Source organism: Carcharhinus amblyrhynchos, chromosome 8 (genome assembly GCF_965287045.1).
Source record: "Carcharhinus amblyrhynchos chromosome 8, sCarAmb.v2.hapA, whole genome shotgun sequence".
In the NCBI taxonomy this organism is placed as follows: domain Eukaryota; kingdom Metazoa; phylum Chordata; class Chondrichthyes; order Carcharhiniformes; family Carcharhinidae; genus Carcharhinus; species Carcharhinus amblyrhynchos.
This window is the reverse complement of record NC_137331.1, coordinates 121,000,738-121,016,771: the sequence shown is the minus strand read 5'-3', so window position 1 is coordinate 121,016,771 and position 16,034 is coordinate 121,000,738. Positions and strand designations below refer to the sequence as shown.

The 16,034-nt window shown below is 40.3% G+C and overlaps 1 protein-coding gene across 2 annotated transcripts in view; it reads right to left on the bottom strand.

Annotated features, from left to right (window-relative positions):
- Positions 1 to 16,034, bottom strand: part of trappc8 (trafficking protein particle complex subunit 8) — a 157,750-nt gene that overhangs the window by 98,674 nt on the left and 43,042 nt on the right. For both annotated transcript variants that reach the window (XM_080194734.1, XM_080194735.1), the window contains 4 exons: positions 13,401 to 13,490; positions 9,565 to 9,739; positions 6,061 to 6,214; positions 4,956 to 5,052 (listed from right to left, as the gene is read on the bottom strand). In XM_080194734.1, coding sequence (XP_080050860.1) covers positions 4,956 to 5,052; positions 6,061 to 6,214; positions 9,565 to 9,739; positions 13,401 to 13,490 — 516 coding nt within the window. The remainder of the gene's footprint in view (positions 1 to 4,955; positions 5,053 to 6,060; positions 6,215 to 9,564; positions 9,740 to 13,400; positions 13,491 to 16,034) is intronic.

Here is a 16,034-nt window from a genome sequence, read left to right as displayed (position 1 = left end):
GTACCCTGTCTCTGCATACTCTGGTCTTTTGCATCATTCTATTGCATGGAGCTAAGGCCTTTGGGAAACTTTGGGGGTGGCATGGTTAGCACTACTGCCTCAGTGCCAGGGACCCAGGTTCAACTCCAGCTTCAGGTGACTGTCTGTGCGGAGTTTGCACGTTCTTCTTGTGTCTGCTCCGGTTTCCTTCCACAGTCCAAAGATGTGCAGGTTAGGTGGATCGGTTGTGCCAAATTGACCCTGTCAGGGAGAGTAGCAGGGTAAAATGTGTGGTGTTATGGGAATAAGGTCTGAGTGGGATGGTGGTCAGTATCAACTCAGTGGGCTGAATGGCCTCCTTCTGTACTGTCAGGATTCTATGTTCTATGATAAATTAGTTCAGCTGCATCACCCTTATTTATTGTCGTAATGTTTTAGAGAGGGGAGCTGAAGGAAATCAGCTTTAAGAGGAAAATGTCTTTTGGGAAATTCTTGGGATTTAAGGTGGATAAATCTCCAGGTCCTGATAATCTTCATTCCAGAGTATTTAAGGAACTGGCCCTGGAAATACTAGATCCATTGGCATTTATTTTCTGAAATGTTTTGGATTCTGGAATAGTTTCTATAGATTGAAGGGTAGATAATGTAAGCCCACTATTCAAAAAGGGAGGTGGCAAGAAAACAAGAAACTACAGACCATTGAGCCTAATGTCAGTTTAGGGAAATTGCTCATGTCTGACATCAAGGATTTCATAAATCAGCATTTGGAAGGCTGTGGTATAATCAGATGAAGGCAGCTTGGATTCATAGGAGGGAAATCATGCTTGACGAATCTATTGGAATTCTTGAGTTGACTGAGGAAAACCAGTGGATGTGGTTTATTTAGACTTTCAGAAAGCTTTCAACAAGGTCTCACATAACAGACTATGATGTAGAGTTAAAGTTAATTTATTAGTATCACAAGTGGGCTTATATTAATACTACAATGAAGTTACTGTGGAAAATCCCCTAGTCACCAAACTCCAGCACCTGTTTGGGTACATAGAGGGAGAATTTAACATGGCCAACACACCAAAAGTACATGGAATTGCAGGTATGATCTTGTGATGGATAGAAAGATAGGAAGCAAAGAGTTGGCATAAAAATGGGACTTTTTCTGATTGGCAGGCAGTGACTGGTGAGGTTCCACAGGGATCTGTGCTAGGATGCCCACTGTTCACATTATATTAATGATTTGGAAGAGGGAACTGAATGTATTATCTTCAAATTTGCCGATTATACAAAGTGGGGTGGAAGGGTGAGCATACGCAGTATCATGTGGATAAATGTGAGGTTATCCACTTTGGTAGCAATAGTAGAAAGACAGATTACTTTAACGGGTGTAAACTGAGAGAGATGCACATTCAATAACACCTGGAGACCTCGGGAATCAGTTGCTGAAAGCAAGCACACAGGTACAGCAGACAGTAAAAGTGGCAAATGATATGTAGGCCTTCACAGAACCCCTACAGTACAGGAGCCAACCATTCGGCCCCTCTAAAGTGTATCAACCACAATCCCACCCAGGCCCTGTTCCTGTAACCCCCACACATTTACCCTGCTAACCTCGCTGATGCTAGGTCAATTTAGCATGGCTGATGAACGTAATGCACACATCTTTGGACTGTGTGAAGAAACAGGAGCACATGGAAGAAACTCATGCAGACATGGGGAGAGACTCCACACAGACAGAGACCCAAGGCCAGAATTGAATCTGGGTCCCTGGTGCTGAGAGGCGGCAGCGCTAACCACTGTACCATAGCAAGAGGATTTGAGTATAGGGATACAGATGTTTTACTGCAATTGTATAGGGTGGTGAGGCCACACCTGGAGTAGTGTGTGCAGTTTTGGTGTCCTTGCTATAGAGGGAGTACAGCAAGGTTTATCAAGCTGATACCTGGGATAGCAGGTCTATCGTGAGAGGAGAGACCGAGTCGGTAAGGATTATATTCACTGGAGTTTCAAACAGTGAGAGGGAATCTCTCAGAAATTCAAAATTCTAACAAGGTTAGACAGGGTAGATTCAGAAAGAATGTTCCTGATGGTGGGGGACTCCAGAACTAGAGGTCATAGTTTGAGGGTAAGCGATAAAGCTTGTGAACCTATGGTGAGGAGAAATTTCTTCACCCAGGAGAGTGAACGTGTGGCATTCACTACCACAGAATATGCTTGAGGCCAAAACATTGTGCGATTTCAAGAAGAAATTAAAAGGAGCTCTAGGGGCCAAAGGGATACAGTGGGAGGTTGGGGGGGGGGGGGGTGGCGATGACAAAAAGTCTTTTACTCTAAAAATTACTTCATGTCTAATTCTCAGGTCACTCACCCCATGATCTAAGGTTTTGAAGACATTAACCCAATACGTAAATCTGCTTCAATAAACAGCCACAATATCTCAGGACAACATAATAACAGGATAGAAAAAAGGTGATTACTGACACTGATTTTGTAATCTCTTCCTGATAAATAGGGCAACAGCAATTCTAAGGGAAGACAGCAACAAGACTGGACAAACATCTGTAAGCATTCTGAGGGGCACAGATATCAGCTAGATAGTCAATATCTTTTCCCAAAGATAGGGAAGTCTAAAACTAGAGGTAGTAGGTTTAAGGTGAGAGGAGAGAGATACAAAAGGGTGCAGGGGGCAATTTTTTCAGTGGGTAGTGACTGTCTGGAACAAGCTGCCAGACATAGTAGAGGTGGGTACAATTTTGTCTTTTAACAAGCATTTGGACAGTTACATGGACAACATAGGTCTCGAGGGATGCAGCAATTAGGATTAGTTTAGGGGTTTATAAAAAAAGGGCAGCATGGATAAGCTGGGCCAAAGGGTCTGTTTCCATGCAGTAAACCTCTATGACAATGACTCATTCACCCTTTAATAAAAAATTATAAAACTAGTGGGAGAGGGTTCCCATGTCCAAATATGCCGTTCTGTACAAGTCAATAGTATACACCTACATTCATTTTACTTTTCAACTGGAAAAATAAGTACAAGTTCTTAAAGTTGGTTTATTTCAGTAGTAGCTACAAGTTCAGAAACCAAATCTGGCTTGCTCAGCATTTAACGAGATATCCCACTTGAAAGCAATTGTCTTTGTGAGTATTGTTTGGGTAATCCTCTACTTCCACGCTTTTAGCTTTGAAAAGGTTTTCCTGAAGGAATAGAAATACTGGATAGCCACCAGTGGAGTACAATGCTAGCTAATCAATGGGCTAAACAACACAGCATTTGTTTATGATCATCAGCTGAACTCTGAAACCAGATTCTTTCGAGATGATGACCCAGTCCACTGTGATGTCAATGTTGATTTAATCAGCATCAATTGTATTATATTTACATGCTAACAGACCACCTAAAATGACACCCGCCTTGCTCTATTAAAAGCCCTATTCACTTAGTGCCAATGTCCAGCCCCCCTCATTTTTAAAGAGTAATATTTATCCACTTTCTAATTACTGATGCTGCTGCCACAATATTTTGGGACAGATAGTCCGTGTTCTAAATCCTGGAGTGAAAAAGATCTTAATTATTGATAAATCATAATCTCAAATTCTTTAGTTACCAATGCAAAATGAGGAGCCATCTCCATAGTTACAATATTTCAGCACATGAACAGGTCATTTGGTCCAACAGGCCTCTGCCAGCATATATTCACACAAGCCTCCTTCCACTACAATATTTACTTTGACAACACTCCAGATAATTTTTTTTTAAATGCGCTGAAATAACTTTTCTTCATTCCATTCTGGTCAGGTGGAGGAATATTCTATTTATTCCTCATAAGTGAAGGAAGCATCTCATCCTGGCAGAATGAATTTCTTCTGTACTTGTGCCACTGCCTTGACATTTTCTCCAAACTAATCTGTGGACACCAATAGCACATCTAGGTGTTAGAGGCCTGACAAGTTTCAGCAACAGGAGCTGGTATGCAGCAGCCCTTTAACAAGATGCAAACAACTGCTGGAACAACTGGAAGTTGTTTGGGTTTACTGACAATAAGTACGCAGTCTAACTAGAGGGCTTGCATCAAAGGGAATGGGTTTCTTTCTGACACAGGCCGACCCATCACATTGCAAAGCATTTTCACCTGACCTCTTGTATTTGAATTTTTAAACCTTGTCCCAGTTTTTCCCCCCTTTGTTAACTCTTCATTCATAAATAGTGAGGGACATAGATCAACTTGATAGTCAGTATCTTTTCCCACATGTAGAGTCCAAAAACTACAGGTTTAAGGTGACAGGGGAGAGATAACAAAAGGATCCAGGGGGGCAATTCTTTCACACAGAGGGTGGTGAGTGTCTGGAACAAGCTGCCAGAGGTAGTAGTAGAGGCAGGTAAAATTTTGTCTTTTAAAAAGCATTTAGACAGTTACATGGGTATACAGGGATATGAATCAAATGTGGGCAATTAGGACTAGCTTAGTGGTTTAAGAAAAGGCAGCATGGACAAGTTGGGCCAAAGGAACTGTTTCCATGGTATAAACCTTTGACTATTACAATGGGCCTCTCCTTGGCAACTAATTATTCACTGCCCTCTTCATTGCCTCACCAGTCGAAAACTCAAATGATGTAAGTGATGTTTGCAGGCTGAGCATTCCTTGTTAATGAAGAACCTGTTTTGCAACCCCGCCCCCCCCGCTGTCTGTGCCGCAACTTAAATTTTTTTGCCACTTTCAGGGCAGTTGGAGAATCCACCCAAACATGAACTTGTCTTCTGTGTTTACATAGGCTGACTGATGCATTTCCAACATTGTCCACCTTGTGTGGCTTCTGCATGTGCAAGTTATGATTGTGAAATGGAATTCAAACCAGTTTGCCACTTTAAAAGGGGTACGCAAGATTAAATTGTTCGTGGGGGTAAACATGATCATTAACTTTAACCATCACTCCTTCTCAAAGAACATCCCAAAACAGGTCATTGTCTGGCATGACATTACCATTGATTGAACTGTCCAATCCATCCAGTTCTAGTGCATTTGTACTATTTTCTTTATTCTGTTTGAGTAGCGGAACAAAACCACCTTCACATGTTTCCTTCAAGAAAAAGATGAGACAAGTTCAATATAGTTCACAGACTAAATTAATGTCTAACATTTAAAAAGCCACACACACAAATATACTAGTGAGGATACTGGTTAAGATCTGGCTGCAGCCTCCAATGGGATGAGTGTTTCCTCTTGAATACAATAACACTGTGGCTTCATGCAAGTTGAGCGATTTGGGGTCTATAGTGCAAAATAGCAATTTTACTTGAGGCCACAAGGAGAATGGTATGGAGTAAGGGATTCAGTTAAGTTAGAACATTATTCTGTTGTGGGTCATAGTGCACTCAATGCCTCCAACATACATTACACTTGAAAGTACGCACTTTGGCGAGTAAATAAGATGGTTGGAAAACTCAAAGAAGCAAATCCTGTGTTAGAAACACAGCTGACAACTCAAGCTGTTATTCATTTTTTTTAAAAACAGACCTCAGCCAAATGCAGAGCACTGAAGTATTATCTTTTAGATGAGACATTAAAACACTTCTTCTACATGATCCACAGCACGAAAGGTCTTCCATTACTAATCGGGCAACATTTAATCCTCCACCTACAGATTCGCTGGTGACTTATTTCATTGTTGTTCTTGGGAATTTACTATAAGCAAATAGACTGTTCTATTTGCCAAAAGAAACTGATTAGATTTCAAAATTAATTCATTAACTGGGAAGCTAGGTCAGACTAAGTTCATATTAGTGTCACAAGTAGCTTACATTAACACTGCAATGAAGTTACTGTGAAAATCCCCTAGTCGCCACACTCTGGAGCCTGTTTGGGTACATTGAGGGAGAATTTAGCATGGCCAATGCTCCTAACCAGGATGTCTTTCGGACTGTGGCAGGAAATTGGAGCACCTGGAGGAAACCCACACAGACACAGGGAGAATGTCTCTGCAGTCTGCACAATGACCCACGCCAGGAATCGAACCCAGGTCCCTGGCACTGTGAGGCAGCAGTGCTAACTACTGCCAACCTGAAGATATTGATCTCAAGATGCCTACCTGGTTTTGCAAATTATTTCGATTCAAATACTGACTCCAAGGGTCAGGGATCTGCTCATCTGCTCCACTTGATGGTATTCGAGAGTTAAACTTGAGCAAATAGCAACCTTGTGTCCCATATCTCTGCTTCATTTCTTCATAAACTGATTCAGCTCTGTAGGATAAGTTAGAACACAGATGTTACTGTGGTTTAAGCTAGAGGTATTATTCGGACAGTGAAACAAGAAAACGAAACGGTGAAATCAAACGCTGCCCATCTAGGCCAGTGTTCATGTGTTTAAGTACTGGACAAGTAATATATTTATGTATACGGTTACACCTCTATATCAAAATGGTTCTACAAAACCACAGGCAAGAAGAAATCTAATGTAAAAATAACTTCATAATTAGTCATAATTATTAAAATACTCATTTTCCAACAAAGACATTGCCAATCAAGAAGACTGCAAACCTGACATTTGGTATATTTTCACACATCTTCAAATACTCCAGACTAAGACCTTCCAATGCCATTGTGCAGAAGTGTTTGCAAAAAGCTCAAATACTGGATATAACAAAAAGTGCTGAAATACACTGGGATCTGGCAACATCTATGGAGAGCAGAATAGCAATATTTCAGACCCGTGGCCTTTATAAAATCATAGTGTAGAAGAGACTCTTTAGCCCATTGAGCTGGCACCAGTATGTGAGAAACAAGACCGCCCACCTCATCCCATTGAGCAGAGACTGACCAAATGTTAACGATGTGCCAAGTCGTCATCCAGATACTTTTTAAAAGGATGTGAAGCAACTTGCCTCCACCACCCTCCCAGCCAAAAACAGATTTGCCTTTCATTCCCCTAAACCTCTAGAAACTACATCCCCTTGTGACTGACCCTTCAACTAAGGGGAACAGTTGCTCCCAATCCATTCTGCCCTTGCTCCTCAAATCTGTACACCTTGATCAGGTCGCCCTTCAGTTTCTTCTGCTCCAACAAAACAAGCCCATCAAAATTCTCTTAAAATGTTTCATCACAACAGTTCTGAAACATGAATTCTGTTCTATTTTCCCCAGATGTTGTCTGACCCTAGGTACTTCCAGCATTTTCTGCCTTGTTTTAGAAAACAAAATCCTGTCTTAAAATTTGGCATGTCTTTCCAAATGTCATGCTGCAGCTGTACAGAACCTTAATTAGGCCTCTGAGAATACCGAGTACAATGCTGGTTGCCACCAGAATTCTGGTGGATGCTTTGGAGAGGGTACAGAAGAGGTTTACCAGGATACTGCTTGGTATAGAAGGCATTAGCTATGAGGAGAGGTTGGATAAACTCGGTTTTTCCCTCACTGGAACGACAGGTTGAGGGGTGATGTGATAGTGGTTACAAGATTAACAAGAGGGGCAGAGGGGATAGTCAGATTTCCTAGGATAGAAAAGTCAAATACTAGGAGACATAAGTTTGAGGTGCATGGGGAAAAGTTGACATGTGCAAGGCAAGTTTTTTTTTTACTCTTTGAGGGTGCTGAATGTCTGGAATGTGCTGCCCAGGGAGATGGTGGGAGCAGATTCAATGGAGGCATTTAAGGGGCAACTAGAAGACAAGACGACAATGGGAATAGAAGGATACAGACTCCATAATTACACAAGGTTTTAGTTTATGCAGGTTTCACTATTGGTGTCAGCTTGGAGGGCCAAAGGGCCCGTTCTTCGTTCTTTCTGCATAATCATCGCCACAAGGCCAAATGCCACAATTTTTCAGTACTCAGGACAATGGCTACTGGAGCATAGAATGATCAAAGTCAACTCCCAATTTATTTTCAAGAAGCGAGCTTACTTCAACAAATTTAATTTCAAGGACAGGGCCAGCTTTGGGGTTTTCCTAAGAAAACGCTAGTCAGTAAATCACAACTTGATGCTCTGACAGTGACTGTTTGAGAGCAAATTTAATTCAATTATTAAACCATTCAAATTTGAAACATGGTGATTTTGTGGGACCGATGAACAGAACTATTATTTTTAATAATTGATCAAACTTTAGAAATTATTGCACATTGTTGTGAACCGCCAGCAATTATGTAACACAATTTAATGCCAGTTTAAAAAAGAGCATCCCACTTATATTTTTCAAATGAACCGCTCCTACACAAATGAATAATGATTCAAACCTTTTCATCAGAACAGGATTAAACTATTTGGCTGCCTAAGTCTGTTCCGATGCCCAATGGTAATAATTCATCAATAGGACATTTCCTTTCAACTTCTCCAACCTAGTTTCTTCAACCATGAGGTTAGTTAAGCTTGGAAACAAAATTTTATTTTTATTTGTTTTTAAATGTAAACCCTCTCTGGCATTTGTTTTGAAGTGCTTTACGGTAATTGATCCACTGTGTTTTGTGACCTTATGTCTTCTTTCCACTGCAGAAGCACTTGACTTTATAATTCTATTCAAACTCAACATGCATGAATAAAAAGGTCAGCAAGGCACTTAAATAAGAACAGGGCCCAAAGGTAAATTACCGCTCTCCCTATATCATAAGGAGTGGTCACTGCCCAACGCTCTTCGCCTCTAGGCCGAAGACATCTGAAATCACCCCAGAGGTTAGACACAAGCCAAGACCAAGGAGAGAAGAATCAGGCAACGAAAAATCATTTTATTGTAAGGAATCTCACAATACCAGGTTAAAGTCCAACAGGTTTATTTGGTAGCACGAGCTTTGAGCACTGCTCCCTCATCAGATGAGTCCTGATAAAGACAATGAGACCTGATGAAGGAGCAAGGCTCCGAAAGCTTGTGCTACCAAATAAACCTGTTGGGATTTTAACCTGGGTGTTGTGAAACTACTTACTGTGCCCACACCAGTCCAATGCTGGCAATTCCACATAATATTTTGTTGGATTAGAGTACCCACACAGAAACTGAGTGTGGTCCATGACTTCACCTCTGGAGTAGATTTTTTTTTTAAAATACAGTAACACCAAACAGCTGCCAATGGACAAGCATCCTTGAAATGATTTCATTTGCCTCCCACTACTAGCCACACTATCCACTCACCTTAACCTCTCTTACTTCAATGATGAAATATAGCATCCTGTCCATTACTGAAAGGCTCAGGTGAGTCAAGCTGTGATAACGCAAGTATTTTTTTTACTTGGTCCGAGTTGAAACTAATGCAGAAAAGGATCTATGGGCTATAGCTTGGGAAAACCCATCGACTGTGTTGGTCAGCATTGATGAAAACAGACAATTTGTCAAAAGCTTTTGTCTTGCATTCATCAGGACAATCACTAGAATCTTCAGAACAATGTTAACACGTTCACTTCTGTCTTTTCCACAGCTGAATGCTGAACATTTACTCATTGGGTGCACCTTTTTTAGGCAGTGTATTCAGTCTATGGACCACCCTCTGGATGAATTAGTTAAATAGAAACTGAATGTCCATGTCCAAGCTTCAACCCGTTTTATGGATTCTAGAGCTTGAAGAGAACATTTCAACATTGAGGAACTGTCAAAATCTCAATTTTTTACCTTTGTTCCTCTCCTTCACCAACATCATGGAGTAAAACATAATATTTTAACGTATTTGGAATAAACCACTTTGGATAGGAGTAGTCACTACTATGTTGAATACGATGCTGCTCTTGTGATAACTTCAAAAACTGGTCCACAGGGTCAGGATCCCTCGAAGAGGCCACAAGCATGCCTTAAGGAATACTGTTAAGGAAAGCACTTCACGAATAACTTAAGTGAATTTTTAAGCATAATAGATTGATGAGTCACCTTTGGCTGGTCTCAATACAGAAGAAACAACATGTTCTAACTCTGATGCACCAATTACTAATACTTGTTCCTCAACTGAGGCCATCAACGCAGGAAGGCTAATGCCAAAGTCCCAATGCAGGTCATGTTTGTGGTATGGAAATGGGTCCTACTCTTCAAGCATTGCAGTTCTAAGGCATGCAGGAGGAGGGGGGGGCTTAAGTTAGCCAATGTGCAAGAGGCCAGAATGAATGTGTAATAAAAAGAGGAAGCTGTTGAACGTAACCAAAGTATCAACTCCACAGCAAAAGAGACAGACCTCTTCACCAAGACAGACTTCTCACCAGCTGTGACCGAGTTGCACCACTCTTGCACCTAATTTGCAAGGTTATGGGTTCAAGTCCCACACCAGAGACTTCAGCACAAAACCCGGCAGCTGCATTTCCTACAACAGCATCCACGCTCAAAAAAGGTACTTCACATGCTGGCAAGGACCTTGAGTGTTTCCAACTTGAATGAAGGTGGTATAAAATCAATTCTCTTCACCCCCCCCCCCCCCCACTTCAATTCCCTAACATGAGGGACTTGGGTTAAGATGTCACTGATGTACAAACTGATATCCAATATGGGATTTGAGTTCTATTTGCACAAAGATGTCTATCTGTGCAGACATATAGAAGTCACAATCTCACCCCCAGCCAACATTAACTTACATCTAAATTAAACCTCCAAGTAAATATCCAAGTTGTTTCATTCAGATATTTCTGCTGGAATTCCACAGCAGATGCTTGACTGAACAAAATACAAAGCCAGAATCAATTTTATGGAAGCATTATATTTTGAATTTGTATGCTAAGCCTATTAACATTTTCTCTTGAAAGTGAATTAATAGGAATATGAAGGAATACCCAACAACATAAATAGGAACCTTTCCAATTCTAAACTGCAAATATGGATTTAAAGCAAATTATAAAATCAAATGCTGGAATAAAGTTTCCAACCCTACTGAAAAATTTTGATATTAATAGTACAAGAAGAAATTATAAATCGCTCACCAGACTTGAAGACCAGAATTTACAATATCCCATAAAATGCAGACAACTAGCTTTCATAAATCAGCAAGTGTCAACTAGCTTCACCAGTGACGCAATCCATTCAGTAGATGTGGGCGTCACTGACAATGCTGGAATTTATTATCCTTCCCTAATGACCCTTGAGGTGATGAGCTGCCGTCCAGATCAATGTGAGGAAAGTCAAGAGTGAACCACATTGCTTAGAGACTGGAATCTCACAAGCCAAATTGGGTATAGATGGCAGGTTCTTTTCCTGGAATTGTACCAGATAGATTTTTACAATAATTCCAGTTTCAGTGCCACCGTTACTGATGTAGCATTTTATTCTAGACTTGTTTAGACTGCTCACGGAATTCAAGTTCATATCCTGGATCATTAGTCCAGTAACATAACCACCCACCCCTTAACATAGAAGTGTTGTCAGAACTCCATGGGCCAAATGGCCTCCTTCTGCACTGTAGGGATTCTATAAGGCCTCACTAATGATTAATACAACTACACTATAACAGCCCAGCTCCTGTGACTACTCAAACATAGCTCACACCTGAATATTTTTGCCACTTTCTTCTTTTTCCATTGTCCTTAACCGCCTTTGAAATTTACCTTTCCCAGAAGATGAAAATCTTTTGTTCTCCTTTTGGCCTGCAATCTTGATAAAGTGAATAACTCTGCTTGATTTATGATATTGTCACAGCTGTAAATCCCTTTTTATTTCCCTTTGAATAACAACCAAACACAACAAGCTTCACTATCTCCTCATGGAAATTTATACCCATGGCTTATTTACCTGCAGAACAAGCCTCATTCATTTCAACTTTTTTTTTACATCTAGACACTTATGCTCCAAACCTTGCATTCTTCAGTTTAATTAACACACACCCACAGACCTGCTGCGCAGAATAACACAATAAGTCCCATAAATAACATTTTCTTCAGTGCAATATAAACAAAATTTGCCTTTCAGGTGAACTAAGACTTTAACATTTATCCAACAGTGCACTAGTCTCAGTAAAAAAGTACACAAAACTGCCAGCCTAGATTATGCACTTCAATTACTGGAGTAAAGCCTGAATCAACCTTCCAACTGAGTTGAATGTGCCTAACTTGAGAATATCAGCAACTTTATAGTTTAAAAAAGGACTGGAATCATCTTTAACATTTGCTGCAAGTGAGGCCAAGTTACTTTTGAAAGGAGCACAAACAAATCTTGAGTATAAAACCTATCATTAGCCATTTCTGAAGTATGAATTACAGCTCTTCAAATGCTTCCTTTTGTTAGGCTTATTCTGCATCTCAGATCTGGGACTTGCACATAAAGAGAAAGATCTGAATGTCAGCCACAGACTAGGAAATGAAAAAATGTGACCATCCTGCAATAGTCAGTCACATGTCCTAAATCACCTGGAGGCTATGCATAATTTTGCTTTGTAACACTTCCTAGTACCACCTTGGGACATTTTATTGTGCTACAAGGTGTTATATAGAAGTCATTGTCGTAATGACCTGAATTAAGGGGACAGTGCAATATCTCAAACATCTATTAAGTTTATGCAGTAATCCATTGCCCTATTTAACCCACCCCCACCCTGCTACTAAAAGCTATAGACTTGATTACTGCAAAGCATTTCAACTCCACCCTCAGTAAACTTGCTCATCCAAAACCCTCAAAACCTCAACAAAAACAGATAATGCTGGAAAATCTCAGCAGGTCTGACAGCATCTGTGGGGAGAAAATAGAGCCAATGTTGAGTCTAGATGACCCTTCAGAGCTAAGTGCAAAGAAAACCAGAAAAAAGATTTATACAATGAGGCTTGAGGGCGGGGGGGCAGTAGGACAAAGGGAATGTAAATGACAAAGGTTGAGAGAAGTACCAATAGTGTCCATTAAGTGAGTAGAATGTGAGAATGGCAGAACAGAGGTACAGATGGTTAAGGTTAATAAAACCTCAATCGCGCACCATTTATGTGCTCCCTGACCTACACTAGCTCCTGATCCAACAGCACCGATTGTAAAATTCTCACCCTTTTCGTAGCTCCACGTCTGGTCTTCTTCTACCACTGTAACCTCCTTTAGCTGTACAATCCTACGAGGTCTCTCTGCTCCTCTACTTCTGGCTTCTCCAGTTTTAATCACTCTGCCATTGGTGGCCGTGTTTTCATTTGCTTAGACCCAAAGATCTGGAATTCTTTGTCTGAACCCTTCGCGATTCGAGCTCCTCCTTAAAGTCTTATCTGCTGCTTTAATCAAACATCCCCTTGGATGACTTGGTGTCAATTTTTGGTAGATAATGTTCGGTTGACGTACCTTAGAGAATTTTACAGTTAAAGACACTAAGTTCAAGGTGACAGTGAATTTAACATTTTTTTGACTGAGGCGCCTTGGTTAGTTACACTCAATTATATACAAAATGAATGCACATTTGTATATGTATTAACACGCTTTAGAATCCTATAATACCCTTTATTCATGGCAAAAGTACTTTTTACCTTGCTGAAATAAGCAGATCCATTGATAATCAAGAAAAAGGATACATGCCAAATAGTGGTGTAGAAACTCATGGTCTGATGGAGACATGGATTGGAAGAAGCATTCTCTGTAGGCCTCAAACCAGGGAGTGGTAGCTAGAAGAGTAGAAAAATGAGAAATGATTAATACCAATGAACTATATTTAATAATGTTGACAAAAAGGCCAATTCCCAACAGAAATAATGGAAATTAGCTGAACTTTACTGGTCCAGTCCTGCTCCTGTTTCTTGTGTTCATTTTTATGTGCAGCATATCATCACTCACATTCTGACAAAAACATGTCAACTGCTTCACAGATGAAAATAAGATACTTGCCCTGTGCATAATAAAACAGAAGTGTTTACAATCAGCAAGTCTTAATCCCAATGAGTGGAGCTTAAATAATGATTCACTGACGAAACAGAAATCAAACCTGGATCTCCTTTCTAAAATCCATTTGATGGAAGTCTAAGCGGCTAAAGCAAACAACATAAGTGCCCCAACGTGCTTCCCATAAAATGGTAAAAGACAAAACATCTTGCATGGTTCAGCTGGAGTTGAGACAGCTAACCAAAAGCCTGGACACAGCAGTGTTAAGAGGTTTAGGGAAGAAACTCCAGAACTCCGAGCTGAAATACCTCAAGAGCCAACAGAGGTCAGAAGGAAATTCATAAAGCACCAGACCAAGGCTTTAATCAAAAAGACTAAGTGCTGCTTGATAGCAATGTCAATGGCATTTTCCATCACTTTGTTGATGGAGTGTAAACTGATGGGCCTATAATTGGCCGGGTTGGATCTGCCCTGCTTTTTTGAGGACAGGATATACTTGGGCAATTTTCCATATTGCCGGGTAGATGCCAGTGTTGTACATGTACTGGAATGACCATATTAACACTTGTATATTTTGCCTATTAAATTAAAATCTACCATTCATGAAAGTGTGTTTTTGACACATTTGGTTCCAAAATGAGTTTAATTCGCTATGTCAATAAAACCTTAACTAGGGAATTTAGCAACATACACTTGAATTTTCACAGTTTCAATACTGCTTCTAATCAAGAAGCGAATCTAAATTTATATTCAGAAATAGTTCCAAGATCCCACTGAAGCAACATGGAAAACTGCTGCTATATCTCAACTCGGCAACATAAATTCAATTATTTTGTCTACTTTGTTACTACCGCACCTGCAGAAGATCACAAGGTGCACAGAATTAGATTACAAGAAAATAGCACCTTAACAGTCACAAACATGAGTTTTGAGCAAGATTAAGAGATTGTGATTTATTTTCGTCACATGTATTAGCGCAGTGAAAAGTTTTTTTTTTGCGTGCTCTACAGAGAGAGCATATCGCTCATAGAGAAGTAAACAAGAACGCAGAATGTAGTGTTCCAATCATAGCTAGAACGTAGAGAAAGATCAACTTAGTGCAAGGTAGGTCCATTCAAAAGCAATGTAATTATGGTATCATTGAATCAGGACAGAAAAAAATATTGTTCAAGGATCCTATTTTCAGGCACAGTTCCATAGAAACTGAGCAATGTCAAACGAGTCACCCCACTCCAATATTGAGTGAGTAGCGATGTGTCAACAAGCTATTCAACCACATGCAGCATCACAGCAATGCCCAGTTGGTTTTTATCCAATCTTCATAGACTTGTAACTACGGTGACGAGGCATTGCAGATTTAAGGACATAAGACATAGATCAAATCTCATGGTTCAGATATTGAGTAAATAAATTCAGAACTGGCACAGTCCCAGGTGTCTCATCCTGTGCAAATTTAAAAACGCTACAATGAAAATTTATCACTTTGGTCTTTTAGCACCACTAGCCATATTTATACTGCAGCTGCTGTATCTTGGGAGTGCTCACTGCCATTTGGGACTAGGCAGACAAACCCTGTTTAACACAGCAGAAACTCTAATACTCCTGCCCATGAGAGAGATTTCCACATACGCGGCTGCTCTCCCAGCCGTGAACATTGAAGCGAAATCTCCAATCCTTCGGCATTTCCTCAGGTGATTTTCAGCACTATGTGAACTAGGTTTAAACACCACATGGATTCATGCAGCATCGATATTAAACTGGAAGAGGGTCAAAATGCTTCCTTCCAGAGGCAGATCAAGTCTTCACTCCAGGTGTACAATGCAAGTCTGGCATCAGTGCAAACAAATGTTAGAACGTAGGAAAAAACACACCACCAATATAAAGGTTTCCAAATATTTTTGTTGAGGGTCCAAAGACAACACCTACCTCCTCTGTGATTCATGCGCCATGTGCAATACTCTCCAAGAAACAGCAGCTTTTCACAGAAGGGAGTTTTGTCAACTAACAAAACCATTGCTCAACACATGAAGAAACATAAATGGCACAGTACCACCACTGAATGAGTCTGAGCTTTAAATAACAAACTGGCTTCAGTACTGTCTCAAGAGTGGGATAAGCTAATGAATAAACTATTTCTGGGGCATTTGGGAACATATCAACTGTGTCAGTGGCCATTTTTGAGCAGCTTCTGTAATTTGTTAATGACGTGAGTCAAGAAAACCCAACTTCTCAGACTTGGTGATACCACATATTTTGACAACATATTTTGAGAATTTGTGGAACTCTTTTCAAATTGGGAGTCATGATATGGAAATTGTCTTGAGACACCA